We start from the raw sequence: 27,857 nt of genomic DNA, 5'->3' as shown, positions 1-27,857 counted from the left end.
CAGTCTTTAGCTTTAAAACATTATATCATGAAGTCTTTAAAAGTTTTTGTTGCAAAGATGATTTAATTTAAAAAAAAAATGGATTCTTTACAAATCTTTATTTTCGTTTAATGGTTTTTCCTTAATAATTTCACAATAAATCATTTTTCGGCAATGCCATTTACACTGTCACATTTCTGAGATTTTGATTTTCATTAACAAAAAAACGTTTGTTGAAAAATATTGATTGAAATCAAAATTATAATTTCTCAAAGTGCGACGACTCTCAGATCCATGTGTTGTGTTTATAGTTGGCGCCGGAAGTGACATCCCAGATAGCACAGAGATTAAAAAAAGAATTAGAAAAGAATTCATTTTGAGATGCAAAAAGAATTTTCTAAAAAGAAATTCTTTTTGCATCTGAAAATAAATTCTGAATTGATGACATAAGCCTGAATTCTTTTTAAACTCCCTGTGCTATCTGGGATGTTTAAGGGTTAATAATTAAATCTGCATTTCGGAGGATCCAATAAAATTTCAAGAAATAATGCGACGACTCATAGCATAACATAGCAATATTTCACGCACTGCGAATATTCACGCGCAATTTTAATTTCAAATATCGGACTACTCGCCGAGCGCCTTTATGATTGATCTCTATTATCTCCGCGCTCGATTGCAATTAACTTGACCATCACCGCACTCAAGTACATTTCCTAACGAGCCATATCGTTGCAATTGCACATCTGATTGCGTTGCATCCTTGATTCCGTAGGAAGGTTGTCCAAGTCGCGTCACCGCTACGACGTTTTCGCCGTTACGATTCGAGTAGCGCGATTGCATTCGCAGCTGGGTGTCGGAATCCCGGAAAATGCGTGCACAAGTACAATACGCGTATGCAGAAACGCGTAAGTGCATCGCTGCCGGAGTTCGCCGCGCTCAATTCAGTCTGGTTAAAGGGCGGTGGTGCAACTACTATACATCTGGGCACGTCCCCGCCTAATTAACGATGCGTCAGAGCATTTTCTCTTCATCGTTTACACAACCCGGACGTACGTTTCTCATCTTGTAACATCCAACATAAACACGTTTCACACCAGAGAAATATAGGTTTGTGAAACATGATGCCAGAAATTCGCGAGCGCTTATGTCTCGCTTATACTTCTAATTTTTTACTATTACTTCTGAATTTGTATTCTTTTGAAATGCACAATAAACAGAACAAATAAAACATAACTTGTACGAGATAACAATTGACATTAGAGAATATAAATTATCCCCAGAAAACACAAGTTCAAAAAACACATGTAAAAATAGATAAGTAAAATAAATGTCGAATTCAAGGCTGCATGAACAATTTCTTAAAAGCGAACAGTCGGTTAAAAAAAACAAAAAAAACAAAAAAAGTACTAGGGTATTTCTGCTAATCTCTCCTGCGAGAGGTACGCTTGTAGTGGGCGCTAAATAAGTGGATTTTACAGCTTTTCGTTGGCTTTTACATGTCGTTTTTCGCGGCGTATTTGCATTGAACATCTCGCGCGGATGTTGCATGCGGTTACGTCATTACTTCTCCTCTTTGAGTTTTTAGCATGTTTATTGCATTCGTCGAAAGTGCGTTTAAGAATTTACGTGAGTCTTTCTACAAAGATGTCATTGTATTCGTCGCATAAATGTTCGGTGCTTTCGATGAGAATCCGCAAAGAAAAAGCTCGCTAAAGGAAGCACAGTTAGAAAAATTTGGTGCTTTAAGCTTTATAAGGTAGGAAAAGAGAAAATAAAATTTTAGTGCTTGATAATTTTGCGTATAATCGTTTCACGATAAAGTAAAACTTTAGATCTTTTTCTCACTGCGTAAAATGCATTATAATAAAATGATTGCACCTCACTTTAAAAATTATTATTGCTTTCGTTAGCGTCTATTGGAAATTAAATTCTTTTCGTTAAAACGAAGAACAATAAATTCGCAGAAAATGAAAAACTTTATTTGACGATATGACTAGACTTACTTTCGTTCAAATGAATTTATATTAGAAGACAAATTTTATTTCAATCAAATTTTACATCAATCAAATTTCGTTGTACACATTTTATTATCAAAGTTTGTATATTGTAGATAGGTGTGATTATTCCGGATTACTAATTAGCTTGATTTAATTTGGGGATTGAATTATTGTGGAAGTTATTGCGATTACTGTGACGGCTTTCGATTATTACGCTAGAACTTGCGTGATAGCTCTTTCGCGTACTATAGTTTATGCATTGTAGACAGGTGTGATTATTTCGGATTAATAATTAGCTTGGTTTAATTCAGAGATTAAATTATTGTGGAAGTTATTTCGATTACTATGACGGATTTAGATTATTACGCTAGAACTTGCGTGATAGCTCTTTTGCGTACGGTATAGTTTATGAATTTTATAGACATTTTTGAAAATACACTATCATGCGTTGTAACTTAAACCACGTCACGTTTTAATGACATAATTTTCTTGTCGTTTCTTAAAAAGTTTTGATGGCGCCGACATCTTTCTCTGTTTTGCTTTTTAGAAGTTTATCGTCGGGCAGACATTGCTTATCGCTATTAAGCGTGTGCAATATTCTCGTATCAGTTATCCAATTTAAGTAACAACAAAATAAGATGTTATGTTATAAGATTATAATTGCAGACAACTTTGCTAGTGAGCGCTGCAAAGTTACACGTGATCATGAAATCATAAATTATATTCATAAAAATATACATAGCGTTACAATGAAGTTTAGTTGTAAATACACTGAATGTCTCAGAAATTATAGTTTTCTTTCGCCAAACGTTTTAAGGCCAGTTTAATCGTTTTTAAAATTGATAACTGATAGATAATTTTTGAAAAATGTGCGTTTAATCATTTGAAAAATGTAAAATGTATAGGAAGCATTGCATCGATCAAAAAATCAAGATGTAATGCATGATGCGGACAAATAAAGTTGCAGATGCATTAAAATGTAGCAATAATGTTTTGCTACCATTGCAGTATAAAATTTTTTTAACTAGTCGAACGCCAATGCGCTTATCATGCATAAACATCTACGCATAAATGCGTATTACATGCGTAACTTGACGTTCAAAACGGGTGTCGTTATCGGTTAACCTCTTGCGTAAGATGTAAGAAATGTATCCGATTATAAGCGTTACAACAGCCGAATGAGAATTAGCAATTAAAAAGTTGCGTGGCATTTTTTGCATTATCAAAAGCTACATTATAAAAGTAACAATATTTTGTTCATCATAAACAATATCTTGCAAAATAACACGGCAATATAATAATAAAATGCGTTTTTTTATTGCCACAATTACATGTTTTCTCACGTAATTTTGTAAAAGTAAATGAGTTACAGATTATGTAATATGCTATTAGCTCGAACGAAAGATTGGGGAAAATCTCGTTCTGTGGCACAGTGAAAACTTCATGAAAAAATCCATTGTAGATAATATATTCATAAGTCAATATCGCGGCGTCGAGGGACGAGCATTTTTCATGGCGGTGGACGGGAGATGCCATTTATGGACATGCCCGATACAAAATTGACACAGGATGCCTTTTAAAGGCTGGTATTGATTGGGTAGCTGCTGTCTCGTGTGAACGAAAGGGTAAACCCGCTATGACATGGTCGAATCTGACATTGTATCTGTAAATGGGATGTAACGAACGTAACATAGGAACCGTTCTTCCTCTCTCCTTTCCTTGAAAGGAAGAAATCCAGATACTTCATGAGATTGACACGGCTTATTATCCATGCTAACGTAGTAATCAAAATTCTGAAAGCGCAACTCGAGTGCACTTTTGTTTGCCGTAGATACAATATATTAGACTACATATGTATAAAAGAAGCTCTCTCTCTCTCTCTCTCTCCATTACTCAAAGTTAGATTGCAATTTTAACATACTACAACATTACAAAGAGAAATACGAAAGCGCGTGTGCGCACAAGAGAGAAATTTAAGGGAGAAGATATGTATATTTTAGGTATATTTTATTAACAGTGATAATCAAATGTATATTTCATTACATACATTTTTTTATTATGCACACTCGACAGCTAAGTTAAAGCATCGTTCTGTTCTCTCCCCTCAAAAATAGACAAATTTCAAGAGTTTGTAACTTCAGGGGAATTTTCTAAATGCGGTTTACAGTTTTTTTTCGAAAGCGTGAATCTTTACATTTAATTTTGTTGAGCGTTGTGTGATTTTCTTTTTCACCGAGTTATTCAATATTGAAGCAAAAAGAGACTATTTTTGCTTTCAAAAACTGAATGCTGCATTTTTAATTCACGTAGTGGAATTTCGCAAAGTCCGTAAATAATTTTGAGATTTGACACATGTCTATGTATCCGTGTAACTGCGTAAAAAAATCAGTAAGTTATTTACTAAAGTATCGATTTAAAAAAGTAGAAATTTTAAGCTGTAAAATGCTTTTTGAAAAATTTCATTAAGATATTTTTACGAAGTTACACTCTCTTGAAATTTGCCCATTTTTAGAGATAAAAGAATTGGTGACGCTTTAATTTCATTGTTGATTGTATTAGCTGCCATAATATTTATTTTATTATAAATCATATAATTATTTACAAATAAATTAATAACAATATGACTAGATTTAGGTTTCGTTCATTTAAATTTATATTAGAAGATAAATTTTATCTCAATCAAATTTTATATATAAAAAAAATTTCGTTATACATATTTCATTATAAATGTTTATATATTGTATACAGATTTGCTTTTCCATTAACTTGATTTAATTTAGAAATTAAATTATTGTGGAAGTTATTTCGATTATTTCGAAGGCCGAAATTCTTGAGCACAGGTAAGATTAAGCTGGACGCGAAAGGAGGCCAGGAGAAAGAGGAGGAGGAGGAGGAGAAGGAGGAGGAGGAGGAGAAGGAGGAGGAGGAGAAGATGGAGAAAGAAGAGATGGAGGAACGGATACCGCGTCATGGGAGACGTGCTAGAATATATACTGCAGAAATTTCGAGGAGGAAGGATAGGCAGAGAGAGCGGATATCTGAATATGAGATCACGGACATCCGGTTTCGAGAGCGAGTTGGGTTCACAGAGCGACTTGTCAATGGGAAGTGCGTTATCAGCGCGCGGTGCCTCCCCATCCTCCCTTTTCCAGTTCTCAACTTCCAGCTTTTGTGTGTCTCGCTTGATCTCTGACAGTTTCGTCGGAGGGACCTGATTTTTTAACGAACGCAAAAGTCCCGGAAAGTAGGTCGCGAAGATTAACTTAGAGCCTGTCATGCGAAGAAGAAAGAAGACAGCTGCTATATCATAATTTTACTTATAAAAAACGCACCGAATAAAATATACAATATGATTTTTGTGTTTTATATTATATTTTATTTTAATTAAAACGGATTTCTCGGAGAATTACGATAATTTATTTGGGCAATGAACTGGGAGCTGCAATTTAAAAAGAGATTTCGAAATAATTGAAAGAATTATTTATCTATCGCGCAGCGTGTTCCAGAAACTTTAGACACAAATATTTTAGGTAATCTTGATTTGAAATTTATTTAAAAAAATGATATAGCTTTTATCAAGAATATTATATTCGGTACTACTGATGTATATTAAATAAATTTAGTAATAAAATAATTGCTTGAAATAATTAGATAAATTATTTGCTGTATGCGTTCTAGAATTATTTAAGGCAAATACTTTAGAAAATCTTGACTACAAATTTGTTTTAAAAAAATATTTAATGTGGCTTTGATCGATATTGTTTTCGGCACTGTTAATATATTAAATAGATATTTATTAATACCAGAATCTTGAAATAGTTGGATATATTATTTGCTATTATATAAAGTATTTCAGAAGCTTTAAAGTAAATACTTGAGAAAACTTCGATTACTTTGTCTAAGAAAAGTAATATAACTTTCATCAATACTGTATTCTGCTCTATTATAATATTAAAAATTACAAGTGAGGTCATATATTAATACTAAAATATTACGAGAAATGCTAATAATTTTAATAGAAAGAAGATGTATTCTATAAATAAGACCGTAAAAAATCAAAGCGTCTATCAAACAATTTTACACGTGTCAAATTTTACGCGGAAATAATTTCGCGAGGCGTAAGATCGTAATACATTCCGATGTTCGCTCGATGGCAGACCGGAAGTGCGCTTCACCCCCGCATTTTGCGATATCAAGGAGCGGCAAGGGACGCGTAGGACTGCAACGCGTGTATCCGTTTTGTACTCGTTATCATTCCTTATCAGTGCGTGAAATGCACCGGCGACGAATTCACAATGAATGGGACGCGAAAATGAGGAAGACAGATTGCTGATTGTTAATAGTACATCGTCCTTCACGCTGATCCTTCAAGGATGGTTAAGTTTTTGTCTATATTGCTTATTTCTTATTTACTTTTTATTTTTGTTATTAAATGATGCTTATATGAAGTAAAAATGTAAAGTATTAGATAGGTACGCTTTAAAAGACCGGTACGCATTCAGCAACTTTCCCCTACAAGACATCGTTTTTAATATCCCACAAGTTGACGTCAATGCAGTTTACGAAATTTTACGTAACATGCGAAATATTTGCAATTTTAAAGAGTAAAACCAGCTCTTAGAGTCAAACTTTTTATTAATTTTTTAAACATTCTAAACGGAAGATAATAATAATTGAACAAAGAATACTTCTCGTGAAGTTTGCATAAGAGGCACTTCGTTTGGACGTATACATCGATTACGATAATGAACGCTTCGTACGGGAATTATAAAAGCTTAATTTTTAAATATCTTAAAAACTTTATGCTATGCAGTTTCAGGCTACTTTACACTTTACGAAGAACCTTTCATTTAAGATACTGTAAACTGGAGAGGAAACTTTTTACCGTCAACTTTTCAAAGAGTTTGTACTCCGCAAAACGCGCGGAGAACAGCATCGTTACGTGCTGCGTAGCCCTTGCAATGTTAACAACAGTATCTGCGTAAAAATACGATTGAATATTCATTACGTTACTGCAATAAAGTTTTCGAAATAAAATTTTCGGAAAAAAAGAAACACGACCATAATACGTTTTTCAGTACACCCAGGGACGCGCTGTGCACTTTCTACGAGATGCTGAATCGAGTTTCCTGCCGGTAAATTGTCGTGGCCATCCCCGGCGTGGTGTCAAGGGACGATGGTGTCAGTTTAGCACGTATAGCTGCACGGTGGCCGAGGAGAAGAAGAAGAGTCCACGGTCCACCGAGGCAGCGCGGCGCGGAGCGGCGCGGAGCGGCGCGGCGCGTCGAGGCGGAGATTTCTTTATCGGCGCTTAGATACCCTACTTTTCCGGACGTGGCAAAACAAAACGGGAGCCACACGCGCCAAGCGCTGCCCGATTCCCGTTCGCGTCTTCTCTTTCATAGCGTGGGCGTACGGCCGGCCTCTGACCTCCTCTCCATCCTCTCTCGCCCCGTTAAAATTGTCTTTGCTCTTTTGCTCTTTCATCTATCTCGCGCACCCCCACGCCCCCTCTCTCCCTGCCTACCCGTCATCGCCGCCCGTTTTAATTAGAACGGTGCCGCATCGCTTGTTTTAACGGGCTTTCGGGAGGGGCGGCGGTGAAATTCTCGGGGACGGTTTTAGACGCCAACAGAGAATGTGAAAATGAAAGTGTGGCGTGCGCGCGCTCTAAAATTGCCGCTCTAAAAGCTCGCGGGGCTCGCTTGATAGGGCCCGGTCACGCGATCATTGTGCTTTCTGCTTTGTCAGTGTGTTATAACAATCTGTCCACTCAACCTCGCAACGGAGGGGGATCGACTTCTCCTTTAATTTTCCCGGATGTGCGAAAAGCGGCCCTCTAGAGTTTACACACGCGCTTCCCTCTTCCGGTCGATTTTGCACAATATATGGGGCAAGAGGATCTAGTCCTTTTAAACAAATTTAGAAGTAAAACGTAAAAATCATATATTTTAAATTATTATTGAAATTACTCTATTATTATTTCATATTACATCTTTTTATTATTATTTCTTTTTAGTTAAGCAAGATTAGCGTTCTTAATTTTCTGGAAAAATAAAATCGAGGGAAAAACTGAAAAATATGGAAAAAATGATAATGTGATAATGAGGTACTAGTGCTTTTAACTTTTCGTGAAAATAAACCGAGGAAAAAAACTCGGTTTTTTCCACTTCTCTTCCGAAAAATACAGAAAAATACGATTGCGATAATGATAGACTTTATTGATAAATTATCTATTAGAGCTTACTCTTAAATGTAAAAGAAATCTTAAAACCATTGACGTAAAGGACACTAAAGATGACATTATCTTAAAAGAAAAAAACTTAGAAAAAAACCGGGAAAATCTGTCTTTTTCCTAAAGTTTCCGAGACCATTTTTCGGGCTATGAACAAATGCATACAAAATTATTATCTACATTTTTTTTATAGTTAAACTTGTACGTGGTTCGTCTTTTTTCTTTTCCTTTCGAGGAAAAAAGCTGAATAGAACAGATCTGATAAATCATTTCTTTCACTTATAGAGATAGAAAGGTATGACAATTAAACTAAAATGATCGATTCCTGATATGTTTATCAAAACCGATGTACTTAAAAGCGAGAAGAGGCTACGGCAGTTTAAAACTTTTCTATTTTATTGACAACGAACGAAAGAAATGAGAGGTTTCAGATGTAATCTAACAATTCTCTCGTCTCTGTACTCAAAGAAAATGTCAGGTAGCGCTTGGCGAATGCAGGTACCGTAGACAATCGATCACGCGGATGCACCGTTGAAGAAAAGACCTTCCGTCGATGGAAGATTAGTTAGATCCACTTCGGCTTAGAAGCGGTCGGATGCTGGCCGCGATAGAAGCCCGTCTTCAGCGTGTCAATTTGTGTCAATCCCGGACAACGAGACGATGACGGAGACGAGACGAGGGGGCTCGATCGGCCATTCGCACGTGGGTTATCCACGTAATATCTGGGTAATCGTTACGTAGATAGGGATCAATGCCAAAGCGGCGAGGAACGCGCGAGAGATGCTAGCAATTTATCATTAACGCCCACGTCTGGAAGCCGCCGCCGTGCCAGGCCGAATCGTTAACCCGAAGCGGCAGAATTGTGCCATTCCCACTACTCCTGCGGTAATTTCGAGAGCGAGGTCTGGTGCAATGTGCGCGCGTGTACCGCGCTCGGTGGAGCCGAGCTGATCTCCCTCGGCCGGCCAGAAAGGACCATGACGTCAGTTCGGGCCCGTCGTCGTTTTACGAGTGACACCGTATAAGCCGCCGCGGCAAGGGAACCGATGCCCTCGTCGTAAATTTCGGCCGGCGTTAAATTTGCACGACGACGCTGCCCGATGCGTTCACGCTTTAAATTCATGTTCGCCAATTGAGTCCAAATCGCGGAATAAAACGAAACTGGCGGAGCTATCAAAGTTGCACGATGAAGTTGTATACAAGGTGTTTCCTGTAACTCGATCATTTACCGAGGATCAATATTTTTTTCAAATGGAATGACATATTTTCGTTAATATAGTAATTATATGATTGACGTTGAGGTGATTTAGGTTTACAAAGTGTTAATAAAAATATGTCGTTCCATTGGAAAAAATGTTGATGAACTTTGAAATCTGTCGTAAAATAACAAGCATGAAAGAAATGCTGTTTATTATAATACGTATTTGCCCCCTCGAAACGAATAACTTTTCCCTTTGCTATTTTTTCATATCATTAAAAACAACATATACATTTTAAATAACCAAGAAAATAAATCCTACATACGTACAACAAATTCAAAGTATTTCTTTTGATTTAATTCAAAAGTCGATGAATTCGTTCAAAAAGATTACGATAATTGCAAGGTATACAAATTAGTCTAATAAAATTTATCGTAAAAAGTTTAAGAAATGCCTTGTAATTCTAACTAAAAAATTCTAAAATGACGGAGCTGGCGGAAAGCAGCCACGAGGGAAAGAAAACTAGATTTAAGGAAGACTTCAACGTTTCTTGAATTATTTTGCTTCTGCTGGACTGAAAGAGATCATGACGTCAATTCGCGTCTGTTCGTTTCAGACTATGTAAACTGACCAATGAGAAATATACTATACGTTATGCTATAAATTAGTGGTGCTATAAATTCTTTGCGAACGGAATAATCTTGTGTCTAAATACGTTTAAGGCGTGTTTTAGAATGCGTCGTTCAATTACATAACATCAACGAAGATGATGAAACATTTTAATTTACTGCAAGACATCGTCAATGTTACTCTGTATCAATTATAAAGAGCACGACAAAAACTAGTAATTTCTACTTAAATTGAAATTATTAACATTTATTTTTGTAAATATTAGAAGTAAATACGTAACTTTTCAAATAAAACATTTTTGAAAGAATATTGCCTTTGTTATGACATTATTATAATACAAGAAAATTTTACATTCTAAATAATAAAAAACAAATTTATTTTGTTTTATAATAAAACCTTAAACTTCATTTAATGTTAAATAAAATTTTATCTGTTAGAAAAAAATATTTTTAGCTAATAATAAGTCTGATTTGTCTGTAGATATTTAAGCAAATATAAGATCGCAAGAGCTCTCGGAAGAATTCGTAGAAGTTTGTAAGAGGCATTTTTACACCTTCCTAGTATCATCTTTTATAATTTTCATCACGATATAATTTTATCTTCCCGGGTTCTCTTTCTCTTTTGGAATTAAGATACAATCGCCACTCTCTCGGACTCGTCCCAGGGAAACTCTCCACCGAAACTCCCCGATCGCACGTACGATCTCGAACTGCAATCTCCTTAAACCTACGGGGATTCGCTTCTAATCCGCGAGTCCATCAATGTCCTCGTCTTACGACAAAGTGGCTTAAAGAGAAGGAGTAGATCCCGGTATAGACGAGGGCATTAAAAGTCTCGGGCGGTCTGATAAATCCGAAGATGCCGAGAAAAGGAGAAAGGAGAGACGATGCTTTCCTTTATTTTTTATTTCTTTAAAATTCGGGAGGACCTCGTAAATCAACTCGACAGTGGCGAACGGCGACGCGACTGCAGCTCGACAGTACGAGAGAGATCGTACCGGTGTATGCAACTGCATCTCTTCTCCCTGGCCGACCAGAAAGGATCGTGACGTCATTTTCCCTTCCACAGGCGAGAGACGCGCCTGATGTAATCCGCGCGTACGTGCAAGGTACGAGGCGCGAAAAAAGGAGTAATGAGAAAGAGCGGCAGAGAAGACTTGCCGCGGTAGGAGGAGGAGGAAGAAGAGGAAGAAGAAGATGAAGGGGTGAACGCGTTCCAAAATCGACGGCCGTTCATTACGGCGACATAATGCGTAATTCGTCATGCCTCGCGCCTTTTAAATGGCCTTTCGCATTGCCAGGTTGGCATAAGCCCGGGCTCCTCGCTCTCTCTTCCTTTCTGCGGGCTCGTCGTCTTCTCGACGACCGAATTTCCAACTGTTTCTGCAAACCATCGATTTTTATCTGCTTGCCGAATTGGTACATCTTGACACGCGAATGAAGATCAAGTTTATGTAATTTATAATGTGAAATTTAAAAAACTCTCTTTAAATAAAAGAGATATTCTTTTAAAGAAAATGTATTCCATTATAGGCTTGTGTTTTTATTTCTTCAGTTTAAGTCGTGGATTCTGTCACGGCATTGCCCTGTTCATCCTTACGTTCTTCTTATATTTGTAATCCCACGAAGAAAAAATATATAAAGCGTGTAAATCTCTCGCGCTACTTTATTCATTTCTGAAATAAACAGTTGATTTCCTAATTTTTTAAATTTTTCCTTTACATGTGTAAGCAATCTTAAAATTGGGATTTTCTTCGGGTAAAGTTTATTGAAACTCTGTGTATAATTCGGGTTTTTTCGTGACTTTTATGACACGCGAATGAAGATCAAGTTTGACGAATATAATTATACGCTTCATCGATCAAAGACGCAAGACGTTACTGACACGCACCGCGGTCGAACGATCAATGTAATACAATTAGCAAGTGATGCTCGCTGCAAATGAGACCGTGTGACACGCTGTGCGTCGTTGCAATTGGCGAATTGTGGCACACGTGGCAACACGATTATCCTGTGGCAACAACCAGAATTTTCGTTCTTGCACAATTTTGATATATATCAGAAGTGACATTTCCCGTCTGCGCCGGTCGAAAGTTTTCTGAAAGTGGGCTGTTCGCGTACCAAAAAGACCGACAAGCCTCTTCCGGTTATCGACGTTATTTTTCTTAGAATTCTCCTCCAATTCCAGTTAGGCGATTATGAAATATACGCCTACGATAGAGTAAGTGAACCGTGTTGAAGGGTCTAGTATTAGCATTTCTTTACAAAGATGTTCTTGGTCAAACTTTGAAACTTTGAAGGGGAACGAATTTTTAAAAAGATAAATATGAAGATAAGATATTATACAGTTATAAAAGCAAAAGATAACTTTTGTTCTCATAACGACAAAGTCTTCAGTAATAATATAATGCACTAATAATACGTTAGAATGCAAATTATTTTAAATAAAATTCCTTAATTCTTAATGTTGAATTTCCATTTCTTTTTCGTAAGAAAAAAAATTCTACTACAGATCGATCAAATCAAACATTCCTTACTTAAACACTTTATTTATTTTTGAAACGTCTTGTGTGTATTTATCATCATCAATCAGTAAAGTCAAGTGAATATGTAAGTAGTTATAAAGGGTATGTGCACGTGTAAAACGTCAAATTATAATCGTCATGTAAAGCATTTAATTTAAAGTTTCAGTTACGAAGATTGACACCGTCCTATTTCGCAGTCCGCACGCGAATGAATAATTTGCACGATTAATAAGCACGAGATGTGTCAACCGCGTTTGTACGTGCACCAACACTTTTATCGTAACGTACAGCTGTAACGTTTTATTTATTCGTGACATTTCGGTAATTGCTATACTAAATTGTTCTACACCCCGCGTAACGACGCGACAATACGATTCCGCGATTTAATTTTATTATCCTGACAAAATACAAATTTCTGCAATTTTAATTCGCAAAGTCAGTATTGTCCGTTTATTTCTTGCAATTGTCGCTTCTTTCATAGCAGTTACAATTATAGCGTAGATTATTAAACGCAAAACAGTTATCAGTACGACAGTTATCACGCAAAAATACATTCATATTTCCTTCAAGCTGTTCTATCCCTCGCGCAAATTAAAAAGTCACTTCCAAGTAAGCAAACAATTAATAAGTATAATAAGTAAAATAGTTAATTACGATATGTAATTATAAATAAAAATTCATCGAACACATGTACGGTTTATATTTATCGATAAAGCAAAAGTTATAACTCTTTTAATCAATTTGAAAGAAGACATAGAATTTATATGAACTAACATATGCAGACATGTTTACATTCGCCGTTAGAAAAGTGAGAATAAAAAATTTATCAATTTTTTGCGATGCTAACTGACTGAAATAATTGCTTAAGTATGAATAAAAAAATAAAACAATAAGAGAAAGAGAAAAGTATATAAATAATCTCCGATTGTCTTTGAAATTCATAATTGATATCGAGACAGAATTCAAAATTCTCTCTCGCAAAATTCAAATTTCAGGCTAATTAAAAGCTTAAATTGAACTTCGACCTAAATCTCGCTCTTGAATTACGTGCAGCTTTATCATTTTGCTGCAAAATTATTAGTTGGTTAAGTCTATTTTCATCTATCATCTCTTAGCTCAACCTATTTTACAGCTTTGATATTTTATAAGTAAACAAATTACGATCAAATGCGAATTAATTGGAATATTCCTGCGCAAGTATCGTCAAAGTAATCTAGAAACGTAACGCATCTTCGAATATTCAGGATATCACAATCGTCGACGATCTCTGCGTGTTGTTTCAAAAAGCGGGTAGAGCCTCCCCTCTGCCCCTCCCCCCTGTCTCGTCTCATGTCATATCATATCGTACGGTGTCGCGCATCGATGTCGGTCGACAAATTGCGAAACGGCGGATTCGCGACTTTGTGTAACAGCACGTCGTCGCTAGTGCGGGCGGGCGTCGTGGGTGTCCGTCCGCCCGTGTGTGATTCCTCTCTCGTGTTCGCGATCTTCCCTCTTCCTCCCCATTTGGAAGCGTTCTGTTTCTGGTCGGTGACGCCACGGCGCTTCTTTCCTCCTTCTCGTTTCTTTTTCCCCTCGTCTCTTTTTTCTCTCTCGTCCCGTTCGGAGCATATGTCGAGCGGCGAACAATCGCGTTCGAATAGAGAATCCAGAATGCGGCGAATATGTTTGCTGCTCTCATCAGCGTTCCTTTTTTCAACTCTTTAGCTCATGGCGACCCAATTATGGAGAAATGTTTCTTTTTTCTCATCTTTCTGATGGTCGCACAGACATGGTTTCTTTTCGTAGTCGTTCGGTATTGCCGTTTTGATTCACGAATTTAAGTCATTTGGCATTTGGGGATTTCTGAACGGAGCAATAAGTGGAATGTTGGGCGAAGTAATGTATAAAGACTCATTTCGCGATTCAGAAGATCTAAACGAGCGTTCTCTTACTAATTGGCAAAATAAAAATTGGTTTCTCTTCTAAACAACTTAACAAAACGGCACGTGTACATTTTGTACTTTCTATATGTAATTAATCAGTTAAAACAGAATCCCTTCTTACGGAAATGTCACTACATCTTCAAAATTAAATATGTTATTTTATTAAAACCGTTAGCAACAATTATTGCAAACAAACTAACAAATTTTAATTATAACGCAAAACGCTTAATTATAAAAAATTTAATTACTGTTGTAATTAGTTTAATTGGTAGTTGCATATGCATATGTATATGCAATATAAATAGAATTATCTAAAAGTATATATGGTAAGTAATTTTCGTAAATTAAGTATCCGAGCACTGTTGCTTCATGTATTCACAAATTCGCAAAAATATCTTACATGGAATTAATAGATATCTTTTTTTTTCTTTTAGCAAATATCTTTTTTAAATTTTTGAAAGTGTCTAAAAATATCAAATAGATCGTAGACCCTCTCGAAAAGGCGAGTTAATTTCGAGGAATGGTTTTACGTAACGGTTTATTTAAACCTTCCGATATGGAAATATGAAATAAAATTGGGTTTTATTCAACACTTTCAGCAAATAGTTTCAGGTTTCACTGCAAATTAAACTGCATTTTTAAAAATTTTACATCGCCAGTGCTGGATTTGTTTTACTACAGAATTAAAAAGCTCTTATTATCCGCACATTTCGTCCATGTATTATAATTACTACATGACTAGCTATGTTTTAGAAAATTCTAAAGAGTCGTTCATTATTGTATTCTCGAAATAATGAGAACCATGTTTTACAAGTCTTCCTAACAGATATTCTTAATTAATGGATAAGAATATATTCTTTTTTTTTTTTTAGAGAACATCCTTTAAAATTAAGAAAATATTTCTAATAAATTTGTTGATCATGACGTTCTACGGAAACCATGTTTCATTCGGTGTTTACGAAAATTATCTCTATAATTTAATCAACGCAGTGTAGTAATGTTTGGTACTCGAAACCTTAAACATCTTGATATTTAAACAGTAAATGAGACGATAATAAAAAATAAATTAAAGATCTAATTTAATCATCTCAGGCAACATGCAAAGATCTATGTTTATAATTTTATTAGTTTAATTTTGTTAATTTATATTTAGAAGAATTCCTCTGAAGATAAGAAAATTTTTTTGATGCCTATTTTAGAAGACTACTACAAAAATAAGAGGGAAATACTCGAGTTGAGGAGATTTTTTCGATAAAAGAGAGAGGAATAATAGAATCTATTTTTTAATAAAATGAAATAAATTTTTCTTACTCGGTAGCCCTTTTCTCCGGTAGCTCCAAATTCTCCTCCTGCTCCTTTTTCACCTTTGGGTCCGGGGGGTCCATCGGGTCCGATTTCACCTGGAAGTCCTTCTGTTCCTTGGGGCCCAGGTATCCCAGGAAATCCCTGATGCCCTTTTATTCCCTTACAATCACATTTGTACGAGTCCTTGCAAATCTGTAACACATTAAAGGTATCTATTAGAGCAATTCTTTGTAAAGAAATCGCGGTAGACCGTTTCTTTTGTCGGAATCGATTTCAACGAGGTCTTAAACCGACTTAAACGCCACTAGATTTTACCAATAAGCGGTTTTAGTACGTAAGCCGGCCGTGATCGAACCCGGGGTTTATGAAATTTTATTTTTCTCCTCTGAAAACGCATAACACGAAAATAGGAGTCTCTTGGAAGAAAACCTCCGAGGGAGTTTAACTCTAATTTCATGCTCGAAAACACCACTTTATGAACGCTGAACGTTGCAACGATAATTGGGAAATACGCTCTGCGCACTAACAGAAAACGTATATTGCGTAACTTGATAAATTAAAGTTATCTAGAATGGAAATAAAATATCTGAAAGGATGGATCTCGTTGCGCGAGGGTCGCGATAAAAATTGATTAAAAACGATTTTGTTATATCGTTAAAAAATTGGAATCAGGGACAGAGGGAAGAGCACAGAGGAAGAGCACATTGATTGCGTCCAGTGGCGTAAGCGTGTAAACGTAAGCGTGTAAGCGTAAGCGTAAGTTTGACACTGAGAGATTCAAAATAATGAAACATTAAGGATATTCGTTATACTTTTATTTTTCTTATTCTCTTTTGTATAAGAAAATGGGATATTATAATTTTAATTTTAGTTATAACGCCTGTTTAATGAAATGAACTTGTTGAACGATTTTATTAAACAATGCAATTTTGAAAATATATGTATATGGCTGGTTAATTTGTTCACAAGAAAATTATTTTTTAACAAAATGATTAATTGTTTGATAAAGAAGCGTTTATGTAATTCATTGCCTCACATACGAAATACACTTATCTAATATTAGATAATGTTTATTTCGGAAAAATTATTTGATATTTGAAAAATCGAGGAAAATATGCCTTGCTCTTCTTCCCATTTCACAAAGTATCTGCATATATTAAAAAATTTTCCGGTGATGCAAGTAAATAAATCAACTAATTAATAACATCAATTTACATATATACATACACACACACACACACACACACACACACACACACACACACACACACACACACACACACACCACGCACGCACGCACGCACATATATATATATATATATATATATGTATATATATATATAAATCTCACGACTACGCCATTGCGTCACGAAGGCCGCGCTCTATTTGAATAACGTGGAAGAGAACGAAAACGGAATCGTGCTTCCACACATTTGCCTTGTAGATGAAAGTTCTGCTTGTGTCAACGACGCACTCCAGGACCGAGTGGGTTCTCAAGAAACGCCGTCCCGAGCATCGTTCCTCGTTATTCTTTTCTCTTGCCCATTTTCTTGCTTATCTCTGCACATGCCTCATTTTAGTTCCACAGCTTATGACACTTTATCGTTTGTCTCAAAATATGGTGCGCGCGGCAGAGGCAGTGAGTATTTTTTATAAAGACTCGAGGATTACCATAACTTATGAGTAAGAAGCAATTGTAAAACACGGGTGCAGAATAGTCTGGAAACTTTTCTTCAAATTGGAAACTAACGTAACTTCAGAAAATATAAAAGAGGCATGAAATTTCTAAAGTCATACGAATTCTTTCTGATTCATGGATTATGTAAATTATATGTAAATTATACAATTTTAATAATGAATATTGTTTGCAATATAATTTTAATTTTTACAAAAATTTATATACAGAAATGTTTTTTTTTTAATTAAAGTATTTTAAAAATTTAGCTAGATACCATTGTTGGACCATCAAAATAATTATGTACAAAATAATTATGTAAAACGTTTTAAAAAAATAATAAGCAATGCTGCAAAAATTTGAACATTCTAGTAACCAACTTGAGCATCCTCCATAATTATTTTGATAATTTAATATAACTATTTCAAATCTGTGTCTAACTAAATGTTTAAATATAATACCTCAAAGAGAAATTCGTTTTTTTCGTATATAAGAATAAAATGATTATGATATGACAGATATGATTTGAGAGAGACTTTTTATTAAGCTTTAAAAGCTCAGTCGTATCTCAAGGCTATTGTTACTTATGCAATGATATAATCGTTGCTGTATAATCTCAATGTCATTATTACGTTACTGCGAAGGACGGTGCCGTTCTAGTTAAATGTCGTAGAAGAGAAGATCTGGGGAGTGTGTAGCTGTATATTGCATAAGAATGTGAATGATGAAGGTAATTTCTTCTCCATCATCGACAACTGAAAGTTTTCATAAAGTGGAGAAAGTATGTGTTCGTTAAACTCATTTCGCTAAATTAAATATAAAACAGATTGGGGGAAGTAGATCAGTGTGACATTTACATTTTTAATTATGCACTTTCGCCATAACCCGTTTATTTGTCTGTGGTAAAAAAAAAATTCTGTTTTGAAGTGACGCTTTTAAAAACATGATACATTTCAACGTGTCGCTATTTTATTCTATTTCATTAAATAAAATACAAAATATCATATTTAAAAGTAATTTCTAATAACCTTACACAAAAACTCTTATTTTTTTATTATTGGTATTTATTAGTATTTTTTGTTATTAGTATTTATTTGTTACTACTAATATCTTTTGATAAAATAAAACATATTTATTTCTTTGTAAGTAATTGCTTGAGCTAGATAGTATTCATATATATGACATGAGCTATAAATAAAGCTATCAGTCTGTTTTATCATAATGTAACGTGATAACAATAACCGAATTTTATTGGTGTCGAAAAATAAATCATTTTTAACGAATGGCGCACGAAAATGTCAAATGTCTAAATTCACGCGCGTCATTGCTACTTTACAAAGCCGACCACGTGCGCATATTATTCCATAATATTAATATTGCGCCGTGAGCGTGTAATTCATGCAATTAACTTAAATGCGTGGAATCGCTTAACGCGACTCCTTCTGACAATCTCGGCGAACGCGGGCAAGTTGATTTCGAGCCTTCTCCTCCTTTTATCGAGAGCCTCTTTTTATCGAGAGAGAAAGACTTATTTATTGAAATAACATAAACATAATATATAAAATGTAAATATAAAATATAAAAAGAATAAAAAAAAAATAAAAAAAAATACGTGGACTAGCAAAAGACTTTTCGGTTGAGCAATTCAATTACTGGACGCGCGAAAAACCGGTTCGTGAGGAGGTCCCTCTTCTCTTTCTTTTTAACTTTGCCAAGCTGTGCCGTAACGATGGTATTCCGCGAGATGCGTCTTGTGCGTTCGATCGCGCGACCTCGGCTCGGCGCGCGCGGAACGATATCCTACCAAATATGTAACGCAGGCGGCACTCTCCCTGTTTCCACGCATCGGCGACATGACGTAACCAGCACCAGCCCCGCCGAGGAGGAGTCTCTCGCGCAGTTACGCCGTGACATAATTCCGCGATTACGCGGGCGAGAGGGCGAGCGATCATCCGTCGGGAATTATGCGTCGTTTGTGCGTCGCGACAAAGTCGACTCCGCCAAGAAGGCAGACGTCTCTCGCGAGAACGTCTTGATTTTGCGGAATAGATGCTCGCATCTCATTCAAGCGTCTCGCACATGTATCTGAGAGTGGCTGAACATTATCACTCTCTTACGCAGCATAATTGAGAACCAATTGTTATCTATATTCATGACTCCTTTGATGAGAAAGTTGACTTTTTATTTACAATATATGTTTGTTAGGAAAAACTGAATGAGGAAACTAACATCAATTCACAGAAGATTCCGATTTTAGAATATAGATTAAACATTTTTTTCTTGTTATTAGGAGACTTTGTTTATAGTAAATTCGAGATTGATTGAGGTGGTTTAACTTAGATAGGAGAACACAGTTAAATAGAGGTCGCGCGGGGTAACGTATAAGTTAGGTCAGATTAGTGTCAAGTCGTAGATTAGACTAGTGTCAGAGTGGTCAAGGTTTCCCCTGATATATTCTTCTTCTTTATCAGAAAAAAGAACCCTTGTATCAAAGTATCTTTTCTCTCTTTTCAGAGTTATCTGTTATCTTCTGAGAGCGCTTCTGAAATTTGTCGCACTGTTTACGGATTATTTCGCATTGCCGTTAACGTTATCAGCTCAGCCTCAATAAATCATACTGAATCTAGGGCTTTTGATATACAATCTGTGTTTAAAATTATATATACGCCGCACAAATATATGCTCGCTCCGCAGCGAAGTACGAAACCACATGGCGCGTGTTTTCATTTAAGCCGCCTGGCGTAATCGCTACCGCTAAAGACGGTCGTGGCGGGTATAAGTACATGAAGTGGAAGTACGCGAGGCGTACTTTGCTCTCGGCCCGTCGTACATGTGCTCGAAAGAGTTAAGTGCGACTCCGCGTAGTTAGCCGTTTTCGTCGAACAGCGGACGTTTACGCGAGCCGACGGTTCCAAATATTTAGGCTTGCGCCCGGAGGTTCGTGAACCCCGATTCCAAATTTACACCATTACGATACACGCTCTCTTATTACATCGAAGTTTAATTCCGCACCCGTGTGGAAACGCCGAGTCGCGCGGCAAATCAACTATCCTCACGTTCAACGAAAATTATTCTGGAAACGGAGTTTCTCTTTGGGAGATTTTTCAGTGATTTCTGTAGATAAATATTCGTGAATAGTAATGATAACTGCACGGAAAGAACAATTTTATTGTAGTGCATATAGTCTAAAAATTTTGCTATGTGCAGATCAGAAAATCATTTTATGATGACTATCAAAATAATTACGTAAGACGTTCTAGTTTGGTAATAATGCTGCCAAAAATTTTGATATTAAAGTAAGCCGCTTAAACGTCTAATATAAATTTTTTAACGGTTCAATATAAATTATTTTCAAATTTGTACCTCAGCAAAATTTCTTTCCGTGTGTAATTTGTTTCTGTACCTAAAAAATAATTTTATTGACGTATCTGAAAATTTAGATATAAATTTGAAAGTAAATTTTTGTGTGATTATCAAAATAATTCGTAGAACGCTTAAGCATCATGAGCAATGCTGCCGAATTTTGACGTTTACATAATTATTTTGATAGTGTAATAATTATTCTCAAATCTAACTAAATTTTATTCGCAGACCAATTTTTCACATACTTTAGAAAAATGCAGTTTTTTTTATAGATACGAAAAACGATTTTGTTTTATCATTTGTATTCATGTATTCATACGTATATTTATATATATTAAAAACTATATATAGATTTACATGTACATATTATAATTCTATATATTCAAAAATAGATTTTTTAAATTGTATATTTTTCAAAACATTATTAGGATTGATGACAGCAGATAAATTCTTACGACATGTTGTGATCGGGAAGTACTTGCGCCGATAAAGCCGTTTATTCAGGACTACCCAGTACGTGCGTCCCGATGCCATTCTCGATTAGTTGTGGATCGCCAACGCGACGCCCTCGCAATTGTACGTAGCGCCACGATAACGATAATGTACGCTTCGAACCTTAACTTCGCCGCAAAATGGCCTGTTGGCTAATCGGTTTGAGTTCAGCGGGGAATCAACAGGTGCATTCGAACGGGATGAGAGAGATAGAGAAAGAGTGAAAAGGGAGAGACAAAAAGAGAGAGTAAACGGCATTTAAAAATACATGCCATTGCCATTTCTTTTTAACCAACAATTTTTTAATATAACAATTGATGACATGTATTTCTGTTATCATTTTACATTCAAAAACATAGGCCAAGACCGCTAAAAATATAACAAACGAATGAAAGCAAATAAAAACTTTAAAGCGTGCGATTTACGAGATTATGTCTTAATACTTTTATACCTTGCGATGCAAGGATTAAAATATACGGCACAGATTGCAGCATATTACAGATACACAAGTTAGCAACTGAAAATTAAGGAGCGAATCACGACTGGTTCGTTAAATAATTATTTTATTCGCAAAGTGACTAATTTTTATCGCCGAACAGACGTGACAGATTTATTATGCGAGTCAGAGAGTGTCGTGCACGAAAGGTCCATCGACATGTACTCACGAGATAAGCGTGGGGATCAATATAATTAAACCGAAACGCGCGAGATGAAATCGTGGCGCAACGGGCTCGGACATTAAATTACGGTCACATTTAACCGCGTAATACTCCGGCGGGACGAATCGATATAGCCGTCTCATCTGGTCGTTTTAAGCAACTCGTCTGCGGCTCGGTTCGACCGGTTCATTTGGTAGTGCGGCCGCGATATCTTCGCGATACCGACAACGCCATACTTTCTCGCCGAACTGCATCGCATTAATCGTGCGCGAGGTAACGCTCGGACATTCGGCATGCTCTCACGCAGAATTTTCAATTGCATTTACTTTTGAGCGTCCAGATTCCGCTGAGGGATAAAAGATTTACCATTGAGGTGGTGGTAGTAAAAAAGAAAGCTGCGTTCCTACGCACAGCTGCGAGAGAACCCCCTAAATTTCAATTTTTTATCACATTACTTGCTCGGCTTGCTCATATCGTTATTACGATTATCGAAAGAATTTCCATGTTGCTGATTTGCGAAATAATTTATTTTATTTATATGAATAAATAAAATAAATCCTTCATTTTATATAATATTATAATATTATAAATCAGAGTTTATAATGCGTCGCATATCGCGTATGAAAAAAGATTTACATAAATTAATTAAATTCGAGGGATTAAAAAACCAATATACTTTAATTTTTAATATCTTAAAATATCTTACAAAAAATTTAATTTATTTTATATAACTGGGCATCATTAAGTAAATCTGTAACATGAGAATCGATACTTATATTTTTATTTTTAATATTTCAAGATATCGATTTTTTAATCCCACGTATTTATTCTTTAATTTCTCTATTGTCTGTCGTTCCTAAAAGATAATGATTGAACTAACAATATAAGTTTATAATTTATTTCAAGTGATTTTTTGCGCGAGGTACCATTTGCTCGTTTTTTTTTTAAATAATAAACGCCACAAATGCCATTAATAAATGTCACTCTATCTCGATAGTATCGAACGAGAAGGCGGACGATCATCTCTTCGAACTTGACGGCTTACGACGTGGTGTAAAGATCAGCGAAGCACGATTCTGCGCGAATGGCAGGGGGGCAATGTTCCCTCGAAATCTGCATAACGTGCAGTAATATTAAGCGTCCCCTGGTTTGGCCGGATAACGTCGTCGTTCGCAGGAAGATACGCGCATCGCGACGTCTTTCTCATCGTTTCGAACTACTCTTTCTTCTCGTTCGTCTCGTTCTTTTCCTCTCCCCTCTTCCCTCCCCCTCGCTACGTCTTTCTATCTTCTCCGGCTCGAGGGATTTTTTTTCTCCTCTCATCGATCTCTGCCGCCTTTTTTTGGTCCGGGTTCTCTTCTCGTTCTCTCTCAACGTGCCTCGGATCGTCGCTCCGAGTAAAGGCTGTCGCGCGCAGAAATATTTAAGAACTTGAGACAGCGCCGCTCGAAAATCAATTCGCGGACTGGAGAGTTATTAGGTCTCTATATTACTTTTAGTTGTGCTTTTTTACATTTCCGTACTCACAATGAAACGAGTGTAGAAAGAAAAAGAAAAAAGAAGAGAGAGAGAGAGAGAGAGCAGAGAAGAAAGCGGAGAAATGTGAAAAGAGATGGATGAAAAAATATTAAAACTATAATTATATAAATTTGTGGTATTTATGTTTGTAGTTTATACAAAAAAAATCAAAAAAGTTTAATGAAGAAAGATCTAGACAATTAGAGCTTAACTTGAGAAAAAAAAATAGAAATGCAAAGAACGCAGATTTAAATACAAAATTAATGTCGCAAAAGGGTTGCAAAAGTAAGCAGCAAATTAACATTTCATGATCAATGATAATTATTAAATATTTATAAATCTAGATTGGTCAGTCTTATCGAAAAGAAGCCTCGAAAGAACGAACGTTAATTTGTGCTCCTTGATCAAAAGTTATTCCATCGAATCGTGTGAAACTTATTGATAATAATAAAACAAAATTAACATTTCGTTGCGTGAAATGAAAATAAGACACATTTTTATTTATTAGGAAATGTCTCGCACTGCGTTTGAATTAATTATGATACGGATAAAACCCGAATATGGCGCCAGGGATATCATTTGAGTGATTATTTCTGTATTAGATTTCCTCGCTTTAACGTCGGGTCTTCTCAGAGGATCATCGAGACGTACGGGCTTAGGTCAGCTTATGGCCGTAATCATGCGTCTCATTCGCCGAAGTGCCAGTACGGCCCGTGCAAGTGTTGACCCCCATAAAGGATCCACGTGTCGCCGTCTGTGGACGCATGGGCGCCTGCAATGGGGGGCTTAATCGGGGCCCGTTAGACGATCGCGTGTCTGGGAATCACTAAAGTACCGAGAACGATGCTTAAAATAAAATAAAAAGTATTCGCAGAATTGTAATTGAAGGTATGAAAAAGTGCTCAATCTTAACATATTAAAATGTTCTGTTTCTATGCTTCTTAAATTAATTTTTTACTTAAAATTTTTTACTTAAAAATGTTTTAGTTTTAAATGGTGTTTAGATTTTAAACACTAAAATACATAGCTATTAAAGATTTTAGTTTCAAACGTTAAATCTGAATGTTTTTTCAAATCTAAATCGTTTAAAAGTAAAACATTTTAAATATTTAAACAACGAAAAAAAATATTATAATTTTAAATCAAACATTTATTTTTTTTAGCGATAACGCAAAATTAATTGCAGGCGCAAAAAATAAAATCTCGTTAAAAAAATCGAGTTTTAACGTAATTTGTATTTGTAAAAGCAAAGGAAGTCTTTAACCATTAAGTTTACAAAAATTGAATTAAAATTGTGATAAAAGTGGATTATTTTATTTGCTAAAATAAAAATAAATTTTATTAAAAACTGAGAATTTAAAAAAATAGGGACTGCACGGAAAAAATAAATTAAATCTATTTTTTTTATTCCGAGAATTAAAGAATATTCATTTTACATTATTTGAATGATTATTTGAATGATTGCTTCGATTTTATGTATCAAGAAAATATTACTTGATTTAAATAAATATGTTATTAGTACTAGTATTCAAATAACTATTTCATATCAAAATAATATTATATTTACTTCAAACAAGTAATATTTACTTGTTTGAGGTAAATAAATAATACGTGTAAATAAGTGATATATGTAAATAAATTATTTGAATAGTACTAATAACATATTTATTAAATCAAGCAATCTTTTTCGTCAGTGTATGTATGTACATACTTCGCGTCATACAGTTCAGAAAAATTATTTGCAACATCATTGCGTGAGAAAAAAAAGTCTTTACGAGCGCCCATGCATCGACCTCCCATTACGGTTAAACGAGATGAACCAGAGATTCTCCGCAGCATTCTTGAAGGATCAATCGAGGATCTGTACGAGTATTGAGAATTCGTGGTTAAGCCGCGAGCGCTGATCTCACTGTCGATATCGCGTATTATCTCGTACGATATCCTTGAAAAATCACAGGAATATTACGAAGGAACACGTGCGAGGGATTTCATTATGAACATTGTATCGAATACGATATATAATGTGGTCGAGCTTAATTTCAGTTGAGGGTACGAAAAAAGTATTCTTTACGATAATTTCTGCGATAGAATTTACAAAATTCTACCTGCTCCCCTAAAATTTTGTACTACTTTAAAATATTGAGTACCTCCATTCCAAAGGGTCCGTAATCTCCGAAGGAAATCTGATAGCTTTTCTGAAATCAACGCAATATGTAGCGACTATTTTCCAATGTCTCTGAAGCGGAAGTCGTAAATATAGAACGTTTATAAATCCGTGTTATGATTTGATTTTAGCTACACTGAAAAAAAGAGTTTGATCATAATGATCTAGTTTTAGTGAACTAATTTCAATTAAATGTTTGATTAATATAAATTATACATATATATGTATGTATACATTTAGTAAATTTTTAATATTTATTTAATAATATTTATTAATTATAGTAACCAAGCAGTTACTAAATATTTGATTATATTAATCAAAATATTTAATTAAAATTTCATTAAAGCTTAATAATTAACATCTAGGCTTGATTATTATTATCAACCTTTTTTTTTAACGCAGAATCATCTTGTTTCGACATTACAAATTGTTTAATTCGATTTACACGAGTAAGAATAGAAATCATGTGTTTGTAGCACATCGAAATCTGGACCTGGCAGAGATTGTACCGGTTTCAGTTCTCGCTAAGAGGAATTCGCCGAAGGACTTGAACGAAGCCGAAGGCAGCGCTTCTCGTTCCTTTATATATATATATATATATATATATATATCGAGTCTTGTTTTATACCTTATATATATATATATATATATATATATATCGAGTCTTGTTTTATACCTCGAGAAACCGTGTTGCGCTTAATTACATTGCGCAATAAGCGTTGCGTAATATTTATAAGATTTTTTTTCCACAAACGGTTCGACGTGCAGCATTGCTTAAATTGGCATATGACATATGACAGAACACGTGAAACAGTGTAAAAGTCTTCTTTACATATGGTCTCGCGTCATCATTTGCGAAAGTAACTACAATCAAACGATCAATGAAATAAACAATAATTATATCGTCAATTTGAAGGAATTTTATTATTAGTTTGAACAAATTTGCTTATTGTATGAAATTTATACTGAAAAAAAACAATTTGGTAGTAATGATAATAATAATAATAAAATCTAAATGATAGTTGCTAAGGTTACGTAATAAAATTTGAATTAAAGGTACGGTTAATTTATCAGATATTTAGTAATATTAACCTTTCAATAATAATTGGTTATATGAATAACACATTTAATTAAAATTATTTTACCAAAGATTGATTACTATTACTAAATTAGTTTTTTTTTTTAGTATAGAGTACTATAGAGACATCGTACTCGTTTTGACAAATTTGTATTATCTGCAAAAGATTAATTAATTTTATAGAATTCGCAGGGAAAACACTCTCTTCACACATTTATATTCGCTTTATACAAATTTTTTTAAACGAAAATTTAGTTTTCTTTATTATATCCGTTTTTATGTAAAACTTGTTGTCCTCTATATCAAACTGTAATATACGATCTTGATATTGAAAATAACGACAAAAAATTGTATAATCTGGAATGTGTGATGAGTTTGCAGCACAACGCGAGAGATGGGACGCTGTCAATGATTTATGATCGTCGGGGTTAACGAACACTATAGGATGCATGCAGCGTGGCATGAAACTTTTTTTGTGACTCTTCTGTGCCGTGAAGTATTGATGGTGGCGTGAAAGCTCGTAATTTAGACCCGCGAGGTAGAACATTATAAATATATTTAAAAGGTTAATTGTATTAAAGTTACGAGTGAAAAATAGACTTTAATGGAGTTCATTAGTATTTGTATTTAGAAAGACGTGTTTAGGGAAACTGTATAAATTAGAATTAATTATAATGTTTATTTTTTTGTGCTCAAAAATGTTGGTTATTATTTGTAATAATCGTATTATTAAGTACTTTCAACTTTCATAAATAATTTATGTCATTACAATATTTAAAATAATACTTTATTAAATATTTTATTGTAATATGAAGGCAAATTCATATTGAAATATCTATTTATTTTATATTAAATGTATAATGATTGAATCAAACATATTAACATTACATTATCCAATTAAAAAAATAAACATTTTTTAGACCAGACTAATTATTTTATTACTAGACTTATTCGTAGAGAAAGTTAAGAAATGAATCTTCCTGTATTGCGACTTCTACAAATAAAATCAAAGATTACTTGAACATTATTTTTAGCGTACAGTATTTGGAACGATTAAGCGTTACAATCGTTTCTACGAAGAAAAATAACCGGAGTTATCAGAATCGTTAAG

At 34.9% G+C, this 27,857-nt stretch overlaps 1 protein-coding gene across 1 annotated transcript in view; it reads right to left on the bottom strand.

Annotated features, from left to right (window-relative positions):
- Window positions 1–27,857, bottom strand: part of LOC105197227 (collagen alpha-5(IV) chain) — a 59,671-nt gene that overhangs the window by 16,506 nt on the left and 15,308 nt on the right. Inside the window, exon 2 of the mRNA XM_011163519.3 lies at window positions 15,804–15,989. Coding sequence (XP_011161821.1) covers window positions 15,804–15,989 — 186 coding nt within the window. The remainder of the gene's footprint in view (window positions 1–15,803; window positions 15,990–27,857) is intronic.

This window comes from Solenopsis invicta, chromosome 3, assembly GCF_016802725.1.
Source record: "Solenopsis invicta isolate M01_SB chromosome 3, UNIL_Sinv_3.0, whole genome shotgun sequence".
Classification (NCBI taxonomy): Eukaryota; Metazoa; Arthropoda; class Insecta; order Hymenoptera; family Formicidae; genus Solenopsis; species Solenopsis invicta.
This window is presented reverse-complemented; position numbering and strand designations above follow the sequence as displayed.